The sequence below is a fragment of the Dryobates pubescens genome, chromosome 4 (assembly GCF_014839835.1).
Source record: "Dryobates pubescens isolate bDryPub1 chromosome 4, bDryPub1.pri, whole genome shotgun sequence".
NCBI lineage: Eukaryota > Metazoa > Chordata > Aves > Piciformes > Picidae > Dryobates > Dryobates pubescens.
The window spans coordinates 35186840-35198830 of NC_071615.1; the positions used below are offsets into that span (position 1 = coordinate 35186840).

Consider the following 11991-nt stretch of genomic DNA (forward strand, 5'->3'; position numbering starts at 1 on the left):
TTTTTACCTAATTCATGCAAGCACCTTTCTCTTCTACAGGTCCACTGAAGTAAAAAAAATCAGTGTACCCTCAGCAGAAAGGTTATTTTTGGTGTCAAGGAAATCAATGCAAGATGGCTGCTACTGTCCTATGCCAACAGGCTGAGGGAGCTGGGGTTCAGCCTGGAGAAGAGAAGGCTCCAGGGGGATCTAGTAGGGGCCTTCCAGTACCTGAAGGGGACTGGAGAGGGTTCTGTTTGCCAAGGCCTGGAATGACAGAACAGGGGGCAATGGTTTGAAATTAAAGAAAAGCAGATTTAGATTGGATGTTAGGAACATGTTCTGCACCATGAGGGCGGTGGAACATTGCAGCACCTTGCCCAAGGAGGTAGTTGAGGCCCCATCCCTGGAGATACTCAAGGTTGGGCTTGACAAGGGTCTGAGCAACCTGATCTAGTTGCTTACTGCAGGAGGCTTGGACTAGATTACCTGTGGAATCCCTTCCAACCCAAACCACTGTGATTCTGTGTTTGCATTTTTGTTTATATTTAAGTTTTTCTTCATTACTATATTTGTTTGAGGTTTTTGGCTCTAATGAGCATATAGGAATTTAATGGGAAAATAAGAATCCCAAGGTTCTTTTTGGACATATGTATAGACTTGGAAAGCTTAATTTGGCATAAATTGAGTAGAAGAACTTGCATGGGAAGTCTTTCAAGTGTCATCATCTGGGATATGTAATCTTTTGCATGTTCTTAGTATCTAGCAGTTGAGAAACTAATGTGGTTGTCTTGGAAACTGGCTTTATTTTCCTGTGGCAAATCTGTAGATGAGAAATTACTGCCTTCCATCAAAATCTGGAAGTAATACTTCTGAAAGAAAAACCTGCAATTTGAAGATGCTTTTCCTCTATTTAAAGGATCAATATGGGAGTCTGTAAGTGATGTGCTTTAATCAGGGTTGTGTGTGCTCCTAACAACAGGGTTTGGATCTTTTAGGTGAAATTCCTGTACTTGGTGTTGATATTTGTCAGGGAATTGTCTGCATTGGAGCACTTTTGCCAAGATTTGCTAGTTTGATGTTTCAGTAGAAATATCCCAGTGTAACTGACAAGTTGAGGAAGTCAACTTCCTAAAAACAAACTGATACCACTTGCAGTCTTTTCCCTTGCCCTGCTTTGAATTAACAGCGTGCGATAAAGCCTTGATTCATCTGTGAGATTGTGGCATAATATTTGCCATCAGTAGATAAAAGTGCTCAGGACAGCGTTTTTATTAGCCAGATGCTGCCAGGCAGAGCACAGAGCTTCAAAACAAGTCAGGAAATAACCATCTAGCCAATTGCTGAGAAATGATCAGGGTTTGTATGAAAACACAAAATGACTTTCTTGGGAAGAGTTGAGCGTTTTAGGTCTGTAGCTTATTTGCCCAGTCACAGCCATGAGGCTGGTATCAGAACCAGTGTAATGCCAGATGAGGGTGCAAACTGAACAATTCCCCATCTTCTGTTTGGAAATTGTTAACTCTGTGAAGTTCTAATGGGCTTTTTAATGTATTTGTGCCTCCAGTGTCAATTAAAATTACTCTCAAATACTGCTATGGGCTGCAGAGAAGAATATTTTTCTTTATGATTTTATTGTGGGTTTTTTGGGGGGGAGTGGGGGTGGTGTTACTTTAAATGATGCAACCTGCCCAAGGGAAGAGAACCATGAGAAGATCTTGTTGAGCCACTGGAAGCCATCTGCATGACCATCTTGGATCCCCACAAGTCCATGGGACCAAATGGGATCCATCCTAGGCTGCTGAGAGAGCTGGCAGATGAGCTGGCCAAGCCGCTCTCCATCATTTTTCAGCAGTCCTGGCTCACTGGAGAGGTCCCAGAAGACTGGAAGGTGGCCAATGTGATGCCCATCCACAAGACATGCTGGAAGGAGGAACCAGGGAATTCCAGACCTGTCAGCCTGACCTCAGTGCCAGGGAAGATTATGGAACAGGTCATCCTGAGTGCAATCACACAGCACTTACAGGATGGCCAAGGGATCAGGCCCAGCCAGCATGGATTTAGGAAGGGCAGGTCCTGCGTGACCAACCTGATCTCCTTCTATGATCAGGTGACCACCTGGGGAGGGCTGTGGATGTAGTCTACCTGGACTTCAGCAAGGCCTTTGACACCGTCCTCCACAGCAAACTCCTGGCCAAGCTGTCAGCTCATGGCTTGGACAGCAGCACTCTGTGCTGGGTTAGCAACTGGCTGGAGGGCCGAGTCCAGAGAGTGGTGGTGAATGGTGCCACATCCAGCTGGCAGCCAGTCACTAGTGGTGTCCCCCAGGGATCAGTGCTGGGCCCCATCCTGTTCAATATCTTCATTGATGATCTGGTTGAGGGCATTGAGTCCATCAGCAGTAAATTTGCAGATGACACACAGCTGGGGGCATGAGTTGACCTGTTAGAGGGCAGGAGAGCTCTGCAGAGGGATCTTGCCAGGCTGGACAGATGGGCAGAGTCCAACGGCATGAGATTTAACACATCCAAGTGCCAGGTTCTACACATTGGCCACAACAACCCCATGAAGTGCTACAGGCTGGGGTCTGAGTGGCTGGAGAGCAGCCAGGCAGAAAGGGACCTGGGGGTACTGGTTGCTAGCAGGCTGAACATGAGCCAGCAGTGTGTCCAGGTGGCCAAGAAGGCCAATGGCATCCTGGCCTGCATCAGGAATAGTGTGGCCAGCAGGAGCAGGGAAGTGATTGTGCCCCTGTACTCAGCACTGGTTAGGCCACACCTTGAGTCCTGTGTCCAGTTCTGGGCCCCTCAGTTTAGGAAAGATGTTGAGTTGCTGGAACATGCCCAGAGAAGGGCAACAAAGCCCTTGTGTTGGACTTGATGATCTTGAACATCTTTTCCGATCTGCTTAATTCTATTCTATGCTACCTCTTTTGTTCTACCTCCCATCTCTTCCTCCTGCCCCATTTCTTGTGCTGCATCTACATTTCAGAACTCTCTTTTCAGAACATATTTGGCCATTTTATTTTTCAAATGTTGTTTTTCCTTCAAGTATGTTCTGATTTATTTATTTTTTTTTCCTTTCTTCTTCCCCAGAATGAGCTCAAGCTTTCTATTTAAGGGCTGAGATGAAGGTTATTAACATAAGTGAAGAGGATCTTAAAGACTATGGTTGTTATCAGATGATGCAAAAAGCTTTTAGTGACCTAGATTTTGGCCCTAACGTGCAGTACTGATGCAAGTCTTGTGCATCCTGGAAGAATTAATTAATTACAGCTTGTTTTTCCACAGATGACAGTAAAGTCGCTCTGATGAGAGCTGGGGCTGTTCAGCCTGGAGAAAAGAAGGCTCTGGGGAGACTTTAGAGGGGCCTTGCAGTACCAGAAAGTGGACTACAAGAAAGCCAGGAAGGGACTTTTCTCAGAGGCTTGTAGTGATAGGGCAAGAGGGAACGGATTGGAGCTTGAGAAGAAGAGATTTAAACTGGAGATGAGGAGGAAATTCTTGACAGTGAGGGTGGGCAGACACTGGAACAGGTTGCCCAGGGAGGTCATGGATGTCCCCTTCTTGGAGATGTTCAGGGCCAGGTTGGACAAGACCTTGAGCAATCTGCTCCAATGGAAGGGATCCCTGCCCCATGGCAGTGGGGGTAGGAACTGGATAATCTTCAAGGTCCCTTCCAACCTAAACCGTTCTATGAATCTATGATGTACTGTGATGCTGTTGTATTCCATTACGGAATTAACAGATTATAGATAGGTTTACCTTGATGGGTGGGCCACAAAGGTCCCACTTTCACCTCAAATTACAATCCCATAAGTCTTAGATGGGAAAAGGACATTAAATAACATGTTATCTAAGCCATAAAGAAAGCTGAGTTAGTCCTTGAGGTTTCCCCCCCCATATTCCTCTAAATAAATGTAATTTCTTCTAGTTTAACCATGTTAGTAAACTGTGTTAAAAAAAAAAAAGAGTAGCTCATTTTATACCTTCCTGATCAAATAATAATTCTCCATGCTGATTACTAAGTATGATGCAATTATATTCCCTGGTCCATTTTAGCTGAACAATTTTTCATTCTCTTTTCTCAAACTCCAAATAAAGCAACCAGAAAAGCCTCCAGCCCTTATACAGTAACAGTTGTGTAGAGTTAGAGTTTGTTCATCCTTGTGTTGCTTTGGCCACTACCCTGCAATGTGATCAATAATCACAGAGTTTAGCATCTTTCCTGCATCTTCTGGGAGAACAGGATGTTGGTGTATTTCTCGTGGCTTTACCTTTCACACACAGACTCACAGAATTTTCAGGGTTGGAAGGGACCTCCAGAGATCATCCAGTCCAACCCCCCTGCCAAAACAGGGTCACCTAGGGCAGGTCACACAGGAGCACATCCAGCTGGGTTTTGAAAGTCTCCAGAGAAGGAGACTCCACAACCTCTCTGGGCAGCCTGCTCCAGTGCTCTGTCTCCTTTACCATAAGGCAGTGTCTCCTCATGTTGTAGTGGAACCTCCTGTGTTCAGCTTGTACGTATTTTGCCTTGCCCCATCACTGGGCACCACCAAAAAGAGCCTGGCACCTTCACCTTGGCACCCACCCCTCAGGTATTTATAGATGTTGATAAGATCCTCTCTTAGCCTTCTCAAGACCAAACAGCCCCAGGTCTCACAGGCTTTCTTCATAGCTGAGATGTTCAAGTCCCTCAGTGATCCTCCTAGCTCCCTGTTGGACTCTCTCCAGCAGATCCCTGTCTCTCTCAAATTGGAAATCATTTACCTCTGTGCCTTGTAATCAGAAGTGGTGACGTAGCTTTTCATCCCCAGAAATGAAACTATGCCCAAGCTACAATTTTCTCGGGATAGAAAGGAATTGCAATTTCTTTGCCACCGTGTGCTTCAGGATGTTGCTGAGTCTGATTCCAGCAGTTACCCAAAGATAAAGCAAACTCCAGGGGAGGGATTATAGGTTCATTCAAGGAGAAATGTTGTTTTGGTTGCCTTTTGTAATTAAAACCCCACAAAACCAAATGCTAAACTCTTCCTTTTCCCATAAGAAAGGGAGGAAGTTGAGTGAAGCCTGTCATCTACAGCCAGCAAGAGAGAGACACAGTTGCTTCAGCAGCCATGAGCCCTGCATCTCTGGAGGGCACTGTATCCAGTCATCAAGTCATGAAATCATCAGATCACGTTTAAGACAGAAGTTTGTCTCCCTGACACTCAGCACGAAGACAGCCTACATCTCTAGCTTCCTTAGACCTGTAACATTTAGATGTAGACAATCACAAGTGCCGAACTGTCCTCATGGTTTGACATGGCCTCTGCAGATCTTTCCATCAAATAATGGACTGAAATACAAAATAGCTCATCCAAGCTGCTCTTCACACAACTTGGTTTTGGAGCTCCTTCTCAATTCCTATTTGGTAAAAAGGGAGGGTTTTCTCTGTCTTTGTCATTGTGGATAGGAGATGTATCCCATAGTAAGATGAGATTTTTTTGTTTCATGCTGGCAGCCCAAAAAGCCAGCTGTGTCCTGGGCTGCATCAAAGGCAGTGTGGCCAGCAGGTCAAGGAGGTGATTCTGCCCCTCTGCTCTGCTCTTGTGAAACATCACCTGGAGTACTGTGTCCAGCCCTGGATCCCCCAATGCAAGAAGGACATGGATCTATTGGAGAGGGTCTGGAGGGGGGCTGTGAAGATCATCAGAAGGCTGGAACACATCTCCTATGGGGATAGGCTAAGAGAGTTGGGTTTGTTCAGCCTGGAGAAGAGAAGGCTCCAGGGAGACCTTAGAGCAGTTTTCCAGTATTTGAACAGTACCTCTGGAGTAGCTGAAGAAGGACTTCTGACAAAGGCATGTAGTATCAGGGTGAGGGTAATGGCTTCAAACTGGAAGAAGATGGATTTGGATTAGACATGAGAATGGTGGGGCACTGGAACAGGTTGCCCAGTGAAGTTGTGGATGCCGCCTCCTTGGAAGTGTTTAAGACCAGGCTGGATGAAGCTTTGAGTAACCTAGTTTAGTGAGAAGTATCCCTACCCATGCAAGGGGTTTGGAACTAGATGGTCTTTAAGGTCCCTTCCAACTCAAGCCATTTTATGAGTTCTCCAGGCTTGTGGTCTTGAATGGTGTTTGAGGAACCAATTTGGTCTCTGGCAAATCATGCCAGGGAGCTGGGCTTTTGGGTGTGTGGTTTTTGGTCTTTAATCCTTTCTCAACTTGGCAAACAACACAGCTGACGCCCTTTCTGCAGTGCCTGGTATCTTGAAAACCTCAAATGTCACCCATCCCTTTGCCCTTTTGATCAGTTTGTGCATTCTGTGAATGCTGATGACGCAGAGAGCAGAGGACAAAGATGTATCTGCTTCAGTTAGTGAATTTAAATACCCCCCCTCTGTGGTTACTGATTACAACAAATACCTTCTGTGTTTCTGCAAAAATCTCTTGGAGGCTCAAGTGTTGAATATGTCAGAGGATTTCAGGAGAGCCTAATGCCTGGCTTCAGCTTACATGCTGGAGACAACAACAGGATCTGTGGGCAGCACCAGCATCTCTAAGGACTGCATTCAAGGGAGGCATCTGCCTCTCTGTGCTGGTGATACAGAGAGTTTTGGGGTGTCCCTGTGGTTGCACATACTGTTGGTAGTGCAGGGATCTCATTCTGTTATCCTCCTTTAATACTGGGATGGGTACCTGGAGGAGTGGAGCTCTGGGGTTGCCCCATCCCTGGAGGTATTCAAGGTGAGGCTCAACAGGGCTCTGGGCAACCTGATCTAGTTGAGGGTGCCCCTGCTTACTGCAGAGGGAGTTGGACTAGATGACCTTTGGAGGTCACTTCCAACCCAGACTTCTGTGATGTGGGTGGCCATCAGCCATCTTTTCATAGGATCATAGAATGATTAAGGTTGGAAAAGACCTCTAAGATCATCAAGTCCAACCTTCTACCCAACACCTTCATCTTTTGGTGGCAAATGATCAGGAAAGGTTACCTTGACTTGGATGACTTCTGCTTCTCATTATTTCTGGTGGCTGTCATATCCAAGGTGCAAAGGCTTTTAGCACTCAGCCAGTGGTTTGTTTTTTGTTTTCCCTGGGTGCAGCAGGGAAATCACTAGAGTAGGAGCTACTTAACCAACCAACCTAAAAAGCCCATAGAGGTGGAGAGCTTGCCCTTGGCTGTCTGCCACACCTGCCCATCTGTGCACCTCTGCCATCCTTGGCTGTACGAGGGTGCAGGCCTGTCTTCTATGTTGTGTCTCCTGTCTCTGACCCTCCTCTGGACCAGCTCCATCAGGTCCACATCCTTCCTGTGTTAAGGGCTCCAGGGCTGGACACTTCATTCTTCTGCCACCACAGGCAGAGAAAAGGAGGTATGCCACGTGGTTGATCTTTTTCCAGCTCTTTTGTAAAGGCTGAAACATTTTCTTTGGTGCATCGCTGCCTTTTGATAAAGCAGGGTGAGACAGTTCCATTTTCTGCCAGGGGCCAGCCAATACCCAGCAGGTTTCCAGGGTCCAGGTTTGAATTTTTGCTCACAGCAGAAATCGATGTGAAACCACAACTCCAGAGGCTTTCTGGCACGTACAAAAGATTTGTTCAGCTAGAACATGAATGAGGAAAAAGCCAAGGGTAACAGGGCCAGATGAGAGCAGGTTGGAAATGCTGCAGAGCACAACAACTGGCCTCAAGGAATGAGGAAATTCAGTCTGTTGCTGTGTGACTGGATGCAGGGCACCCATGAAAGTGGACAGCAGGGTTTTGTGAGGACCACTTCCATGATCTGGATTCTTTGATGCTTTGTCAAATTTGAAGCTTTGAGGTTATATGAAAAAAATCAATAAATTGGAGACTCTTGAGCAATAATTAATGAGGTGGTTTTGGAAAAGGTGATCTTCTGATCACAAGGTTTGTAAAATTGTAGCCAATCATGCAATGGAGTTGGTTGTTTCTAGGTTCCATAGCTCATTCCTGCACCTGGCCCCCTCCCAGGTGGTTAATCGTTGCTGGTGTGGCCAGCAGGACCAGGGAAGTGATTGTCCCCCTGTACGCACCTCTGGTGAGGCCACACCTTGAGTACTGTGTGCAGTTTTGGGCTCTTCACTAGAAGAAAAGCATTGAGGTGCTGGAATGGATCCAGAGAAGGACAGTGAAGCTGGTGAAGCACCTGGAGAACAGGTCTGGTGTGGAGCAGCTGAGGGAACTGAGGTTGTTTAGTCTGGAGAAGAAGAATCTGAGGGGAGATCTCATTGCTCTCTACAACTCCCTTAAAGGAGGTTGGAGCCAGGTGAATGTTGATCTCTTCTCCTTATTATCAGGTGATGGAATAAGAGGAAATGGCCTGAAATTGTTCCAGGGGAGGTTTAGGTTGGAGATTAGGAAAAAATTCTTTCCTGACAGAGTGTTCAGGCATTGAAACAGGCTGCCCAGGGAGGTGGTGGAATCGCTGTCCCTAGAGGTTTTCAATACGTGTGTGGACCTGGCAGTTGGGCACGTGGTAAAGAAATTGTTCATAATGTGGGATTATTACACTGTCACTGTTCTTGAACATGTGTTTAGTGTAAAAAGGGGAGAGGTGCTGTGTGGAAAGATTATGAAACCATTGTGATTTTTCTTGTTTTGAAATTAGGTAACTTGATCACAATGTTCTACCGTTTCTGATCTCTCCGTTATGAAAGGAAATAAGGAATCAGTTTAGTTCAGAGCCTACATTGATAAAAAATTCATTTTGTTTACCCTGGTTTGTTTATCTGTATTTTTTTTTTTAATAGCCATGAATTAAGCTTTGCAGTGGTATTGGTTAGGTCCTGCTAACCTGGTTTGGGGTGGAAGGGACCTTAAAAAATCACTTAGTTCCAAGCCCCCTGCCATGGGCAGGGACACCTTCCACTAGCCCAGGTTGCTCAAGGCTTCATCCAAGCTGGGCTTGAGCACCTCCAGGGAGGGGGCATCCACAGCCTCCCTGGGCAACCTGTTCCAGTGTTTCACTGCCTTCACTGTAAAGATTTTTTTCCTAATCTCCAGTCTAAATCTGTCCTCCTCAAGCTTCAATCCCTTCCGTCTCATCCTATCACTACAAGCCCTTGCAAAAAGTCTCTTCCTGGCTTTCTTGTAGGCCCCCTTCAGGGGGGCACCTTACTAAAGTCAGAAAGAATCCTGTATGTTTTTTTTTTCCAGTAAAAAAAATAAATCAACTTTTTAAATTAATTTCTTAATTGTAGAGGGTTGTTTTTAAGCTCCTCTTGAGAAAACCAGAAAGTTTAGGCTCCCTTCCAACACATTGTTTAAATGTGTCTTTAAGTAGGTTTGCTGACTTCAGCAAGTAGAGATGCCATCAGGATTTTGACAAATGCACTAGCCACAGCTTCTCAGAGAGCTGCTGGCGGTGGGCAAAGAGAGCTGAGGAGCAAAGAGGATCCATGCTGATAGACATTGAACACAGCACTTGCTGGATTAAATCTGCAGAACTGCTGCTCTTGCAAAAGCCCTGAGTGTTTTAGTGGAGAAAAATAATGGTCCAAGATTGCTCCAAAGTGGTGAGAGAGCCATTTTCCAACTATACCTACAGTACTTGGTGTGACCTGTTGGCCACTTCCATTGCCCTTCAGGAAGTTTTGCTTTTGTGATGCTCATCAGCCTGGTATTGATGTGATGCATGCTGACTGTTCTGCCTGTCCATGGACATAAAATGCTGGTATTTAAGTAACTGGGGGTCAAATGCTTTCTGTTACCACAGGATGAAAAGCGAGACTGAACAGACTGTTGATGTTCAGAACAGTAGGGAAAGGGAGGGGGTCATCCTTTTCTTCTCTTCCTCTTGGGCATCAGTACACAATATGTGTTTAAAGGGCATTTAGATGTGGTGCTTGTGGATATGGTTTAGGGGTGAACTTTGTAGAGTAGGGTTAGTGGTTGGAGTTGATGATCCCAAGGGTCTTTTCCAATCTGAATGTTCCTACAGTTTTGTGATATGCAGATATCTGTCCTTGAAGCCCCTTCTCATTCTCCCCTTGCTTTTCATTTTACTAACTCATTTCTTCCCAGACTGGCAGAAGTCACAGAGATGCTGAATTCCTCCTAGCTTTGGAGCATTGCAGGACTGGATTACAGATTCCTTTACCAGTTCCCAGAAATGCAGAGGGTGTTGGTCCAATGATGCTTTTTCTAATACATTTCTTCAGGAATAATAGTTTCTAGCTGTATCAGTTTCCAAAGTGATCCCTATTGATATCCATGTGTTTGAAGAATTATATCTGCATGTATTTGAGCTCTACTTAAATTTTGGGTTGTTTTCAGCAGTAATTTGATATGACAGAATGAATCTGTGAATGATACATACCTTAGCTACATAAAATTGACCAGAGATGCCAGAAATGGCTTCATATCTTTTAATTCTTATAACAAGTGTATTGTTTTTGGTCACTTGGTGTTGTTTAACAGACTGTTGTGGGAGATTTAAGAATATTATTGCATCCAGTTCTAGGCTGTCCAGTTCAAGAGGGACAGGCATCTACGTGAGAGAGTCCAACAGAGGGCTACCAGGATGATTAAGGGACTGGAGCACTGCTTTAGGAGGAAAGGCTGAGAGCCCTGGGGGTGTTTAGTGTGGAGGGGAGAAGAGAGAGTGGATCTAATCAATGTCTACAAATACCTGAGAGCTAGGTGTCAGGAGGGAAGGGACAGCCTCTGCTCACTTGTGCCCTGTGATAGGACAAGGGGCAATGGATGTAAACTGCAGCACAGGAAGTTCCACCTCAACATGAGGAAGAACTTCTTTACTGTAAGGGTCACAGAGCACTGGACACAGGCTCCCCAGAGAGGTTTTGGAGTCTCCTTCTCTGGAGACTTTCAAGCCCTGTCTGGATGCATTCCTCTGCAACCTGTGCTAGAGTCTATGGTCCTGCTGTGGCAGGGGGGTTGGACCCGAAGACCTCCAGAGGTCCTTTCCAGCCCCTAACATCCTGTGATCCTGTCACATGTTGTGGTAAAATGGGATTAAGAGTCCACCTGAATCCTGCCTTTGTCATTTTGGTGACCTTTGTATTTCTTCTTTGTTAGAACTATGCAGCACTGATCCAGCAACAAATTAATGAAGACAAAGAACACTTGAGAGAAAAGACTGTGTATGGAGTCCAGCTCACAGAAGAAAAGCTGAATGACTTCCGTGATGAACAGATCGGGCAGCTGAAAGAGCTGATGGATGAGACTACCAAACCTAAGAGGAAAATCACCACCTCTAAAGACACAAAGCCTAAAAGGTTTTAAGAATGCTACTTGTAGGCACTAAAACCATTTTGAAACTTCCTTTTCCCAGTTGGACTTGAATGTGTTTTGTGTGGAATAATAGGGAAAAATGATGCCATAACTTGCCTGAAACACTTCTCTCTGGCTATGTGGCTGTCTGTGCAAGAATAAATGTTAAAATGGAATAAACATAACAGTTTATTTATTAGAATTATGATTTTCTCCTAATGGGAAGTGGTTTAAAGAACTGAGTAAAAGTAAATTAACAACTGTAACATAGAAAGGTTTGGGTTGTTTGTTTTTATGTTGGCACCCCTAGGGCAAAAGATCTTTCTATTACCATATCACCCTCTGCCTTAATGGAAGGGATACATTTAGCATTTGGTGCCCTTTTGGATTCAGTGGACAAAGCCCTAGAGTGGATTGGTTTGGGTGGAAAGAAATGAGGAACATTAGGAAAATGTAGTGGTGTTGAAATGGGAAGTTGGTTTTCTTCTTGAGCTTCATTGTGAAACAGAAGATGTAGTTCATTATTACCTTTGAAGGAGCTACTGGCTTATGAGGAGAGTACTACATTTGTTTCAAAGCTAAACTCAGATTATTATTGTCCCCCTGCACTCAGCACTGGTGAGGCCATACCTTGAGTATTTGGTTCAGTTTTGGGGCCTTCACTGCAAGAAGGATGTTGAGTGGCTGGAACAGGTCCAGAGAAGGGCAACAAAGCTGGTGGAGTTTCTGGAGAACAGGCCAGCTGAGGGAGCTGGGGTTGTTCTGTCTGG

General features: G+C 45.2%; 1 protein-coding gene across 1 annotated transcript in view; it reads left to right on the plus strand.

Annotated features, from left to right (window-relative positions):
• The window catches only part of SDHAF3 (succinate dehydrogenase complex assembly factor 3), a 32279-nt gene extending 20890 nt beyond the window's left edge, over window positions 1-11389 (plus strand). Inside the window, exon 2 of the mRNA XM_054161386.1 lies at window positions 11027-11389. Coding sequence (XP_054017361.1) covers window positions 11027-11233 — 207 coding nt within the window. The 3' untranslated portion in view covers window positions 11234-11389. The remainder of the gene's footprint in view (window positions 1-11026) is intronic.
• The last annotated feature ends 602 nt before the right edge of the window (window positions 11390-11991 follow it).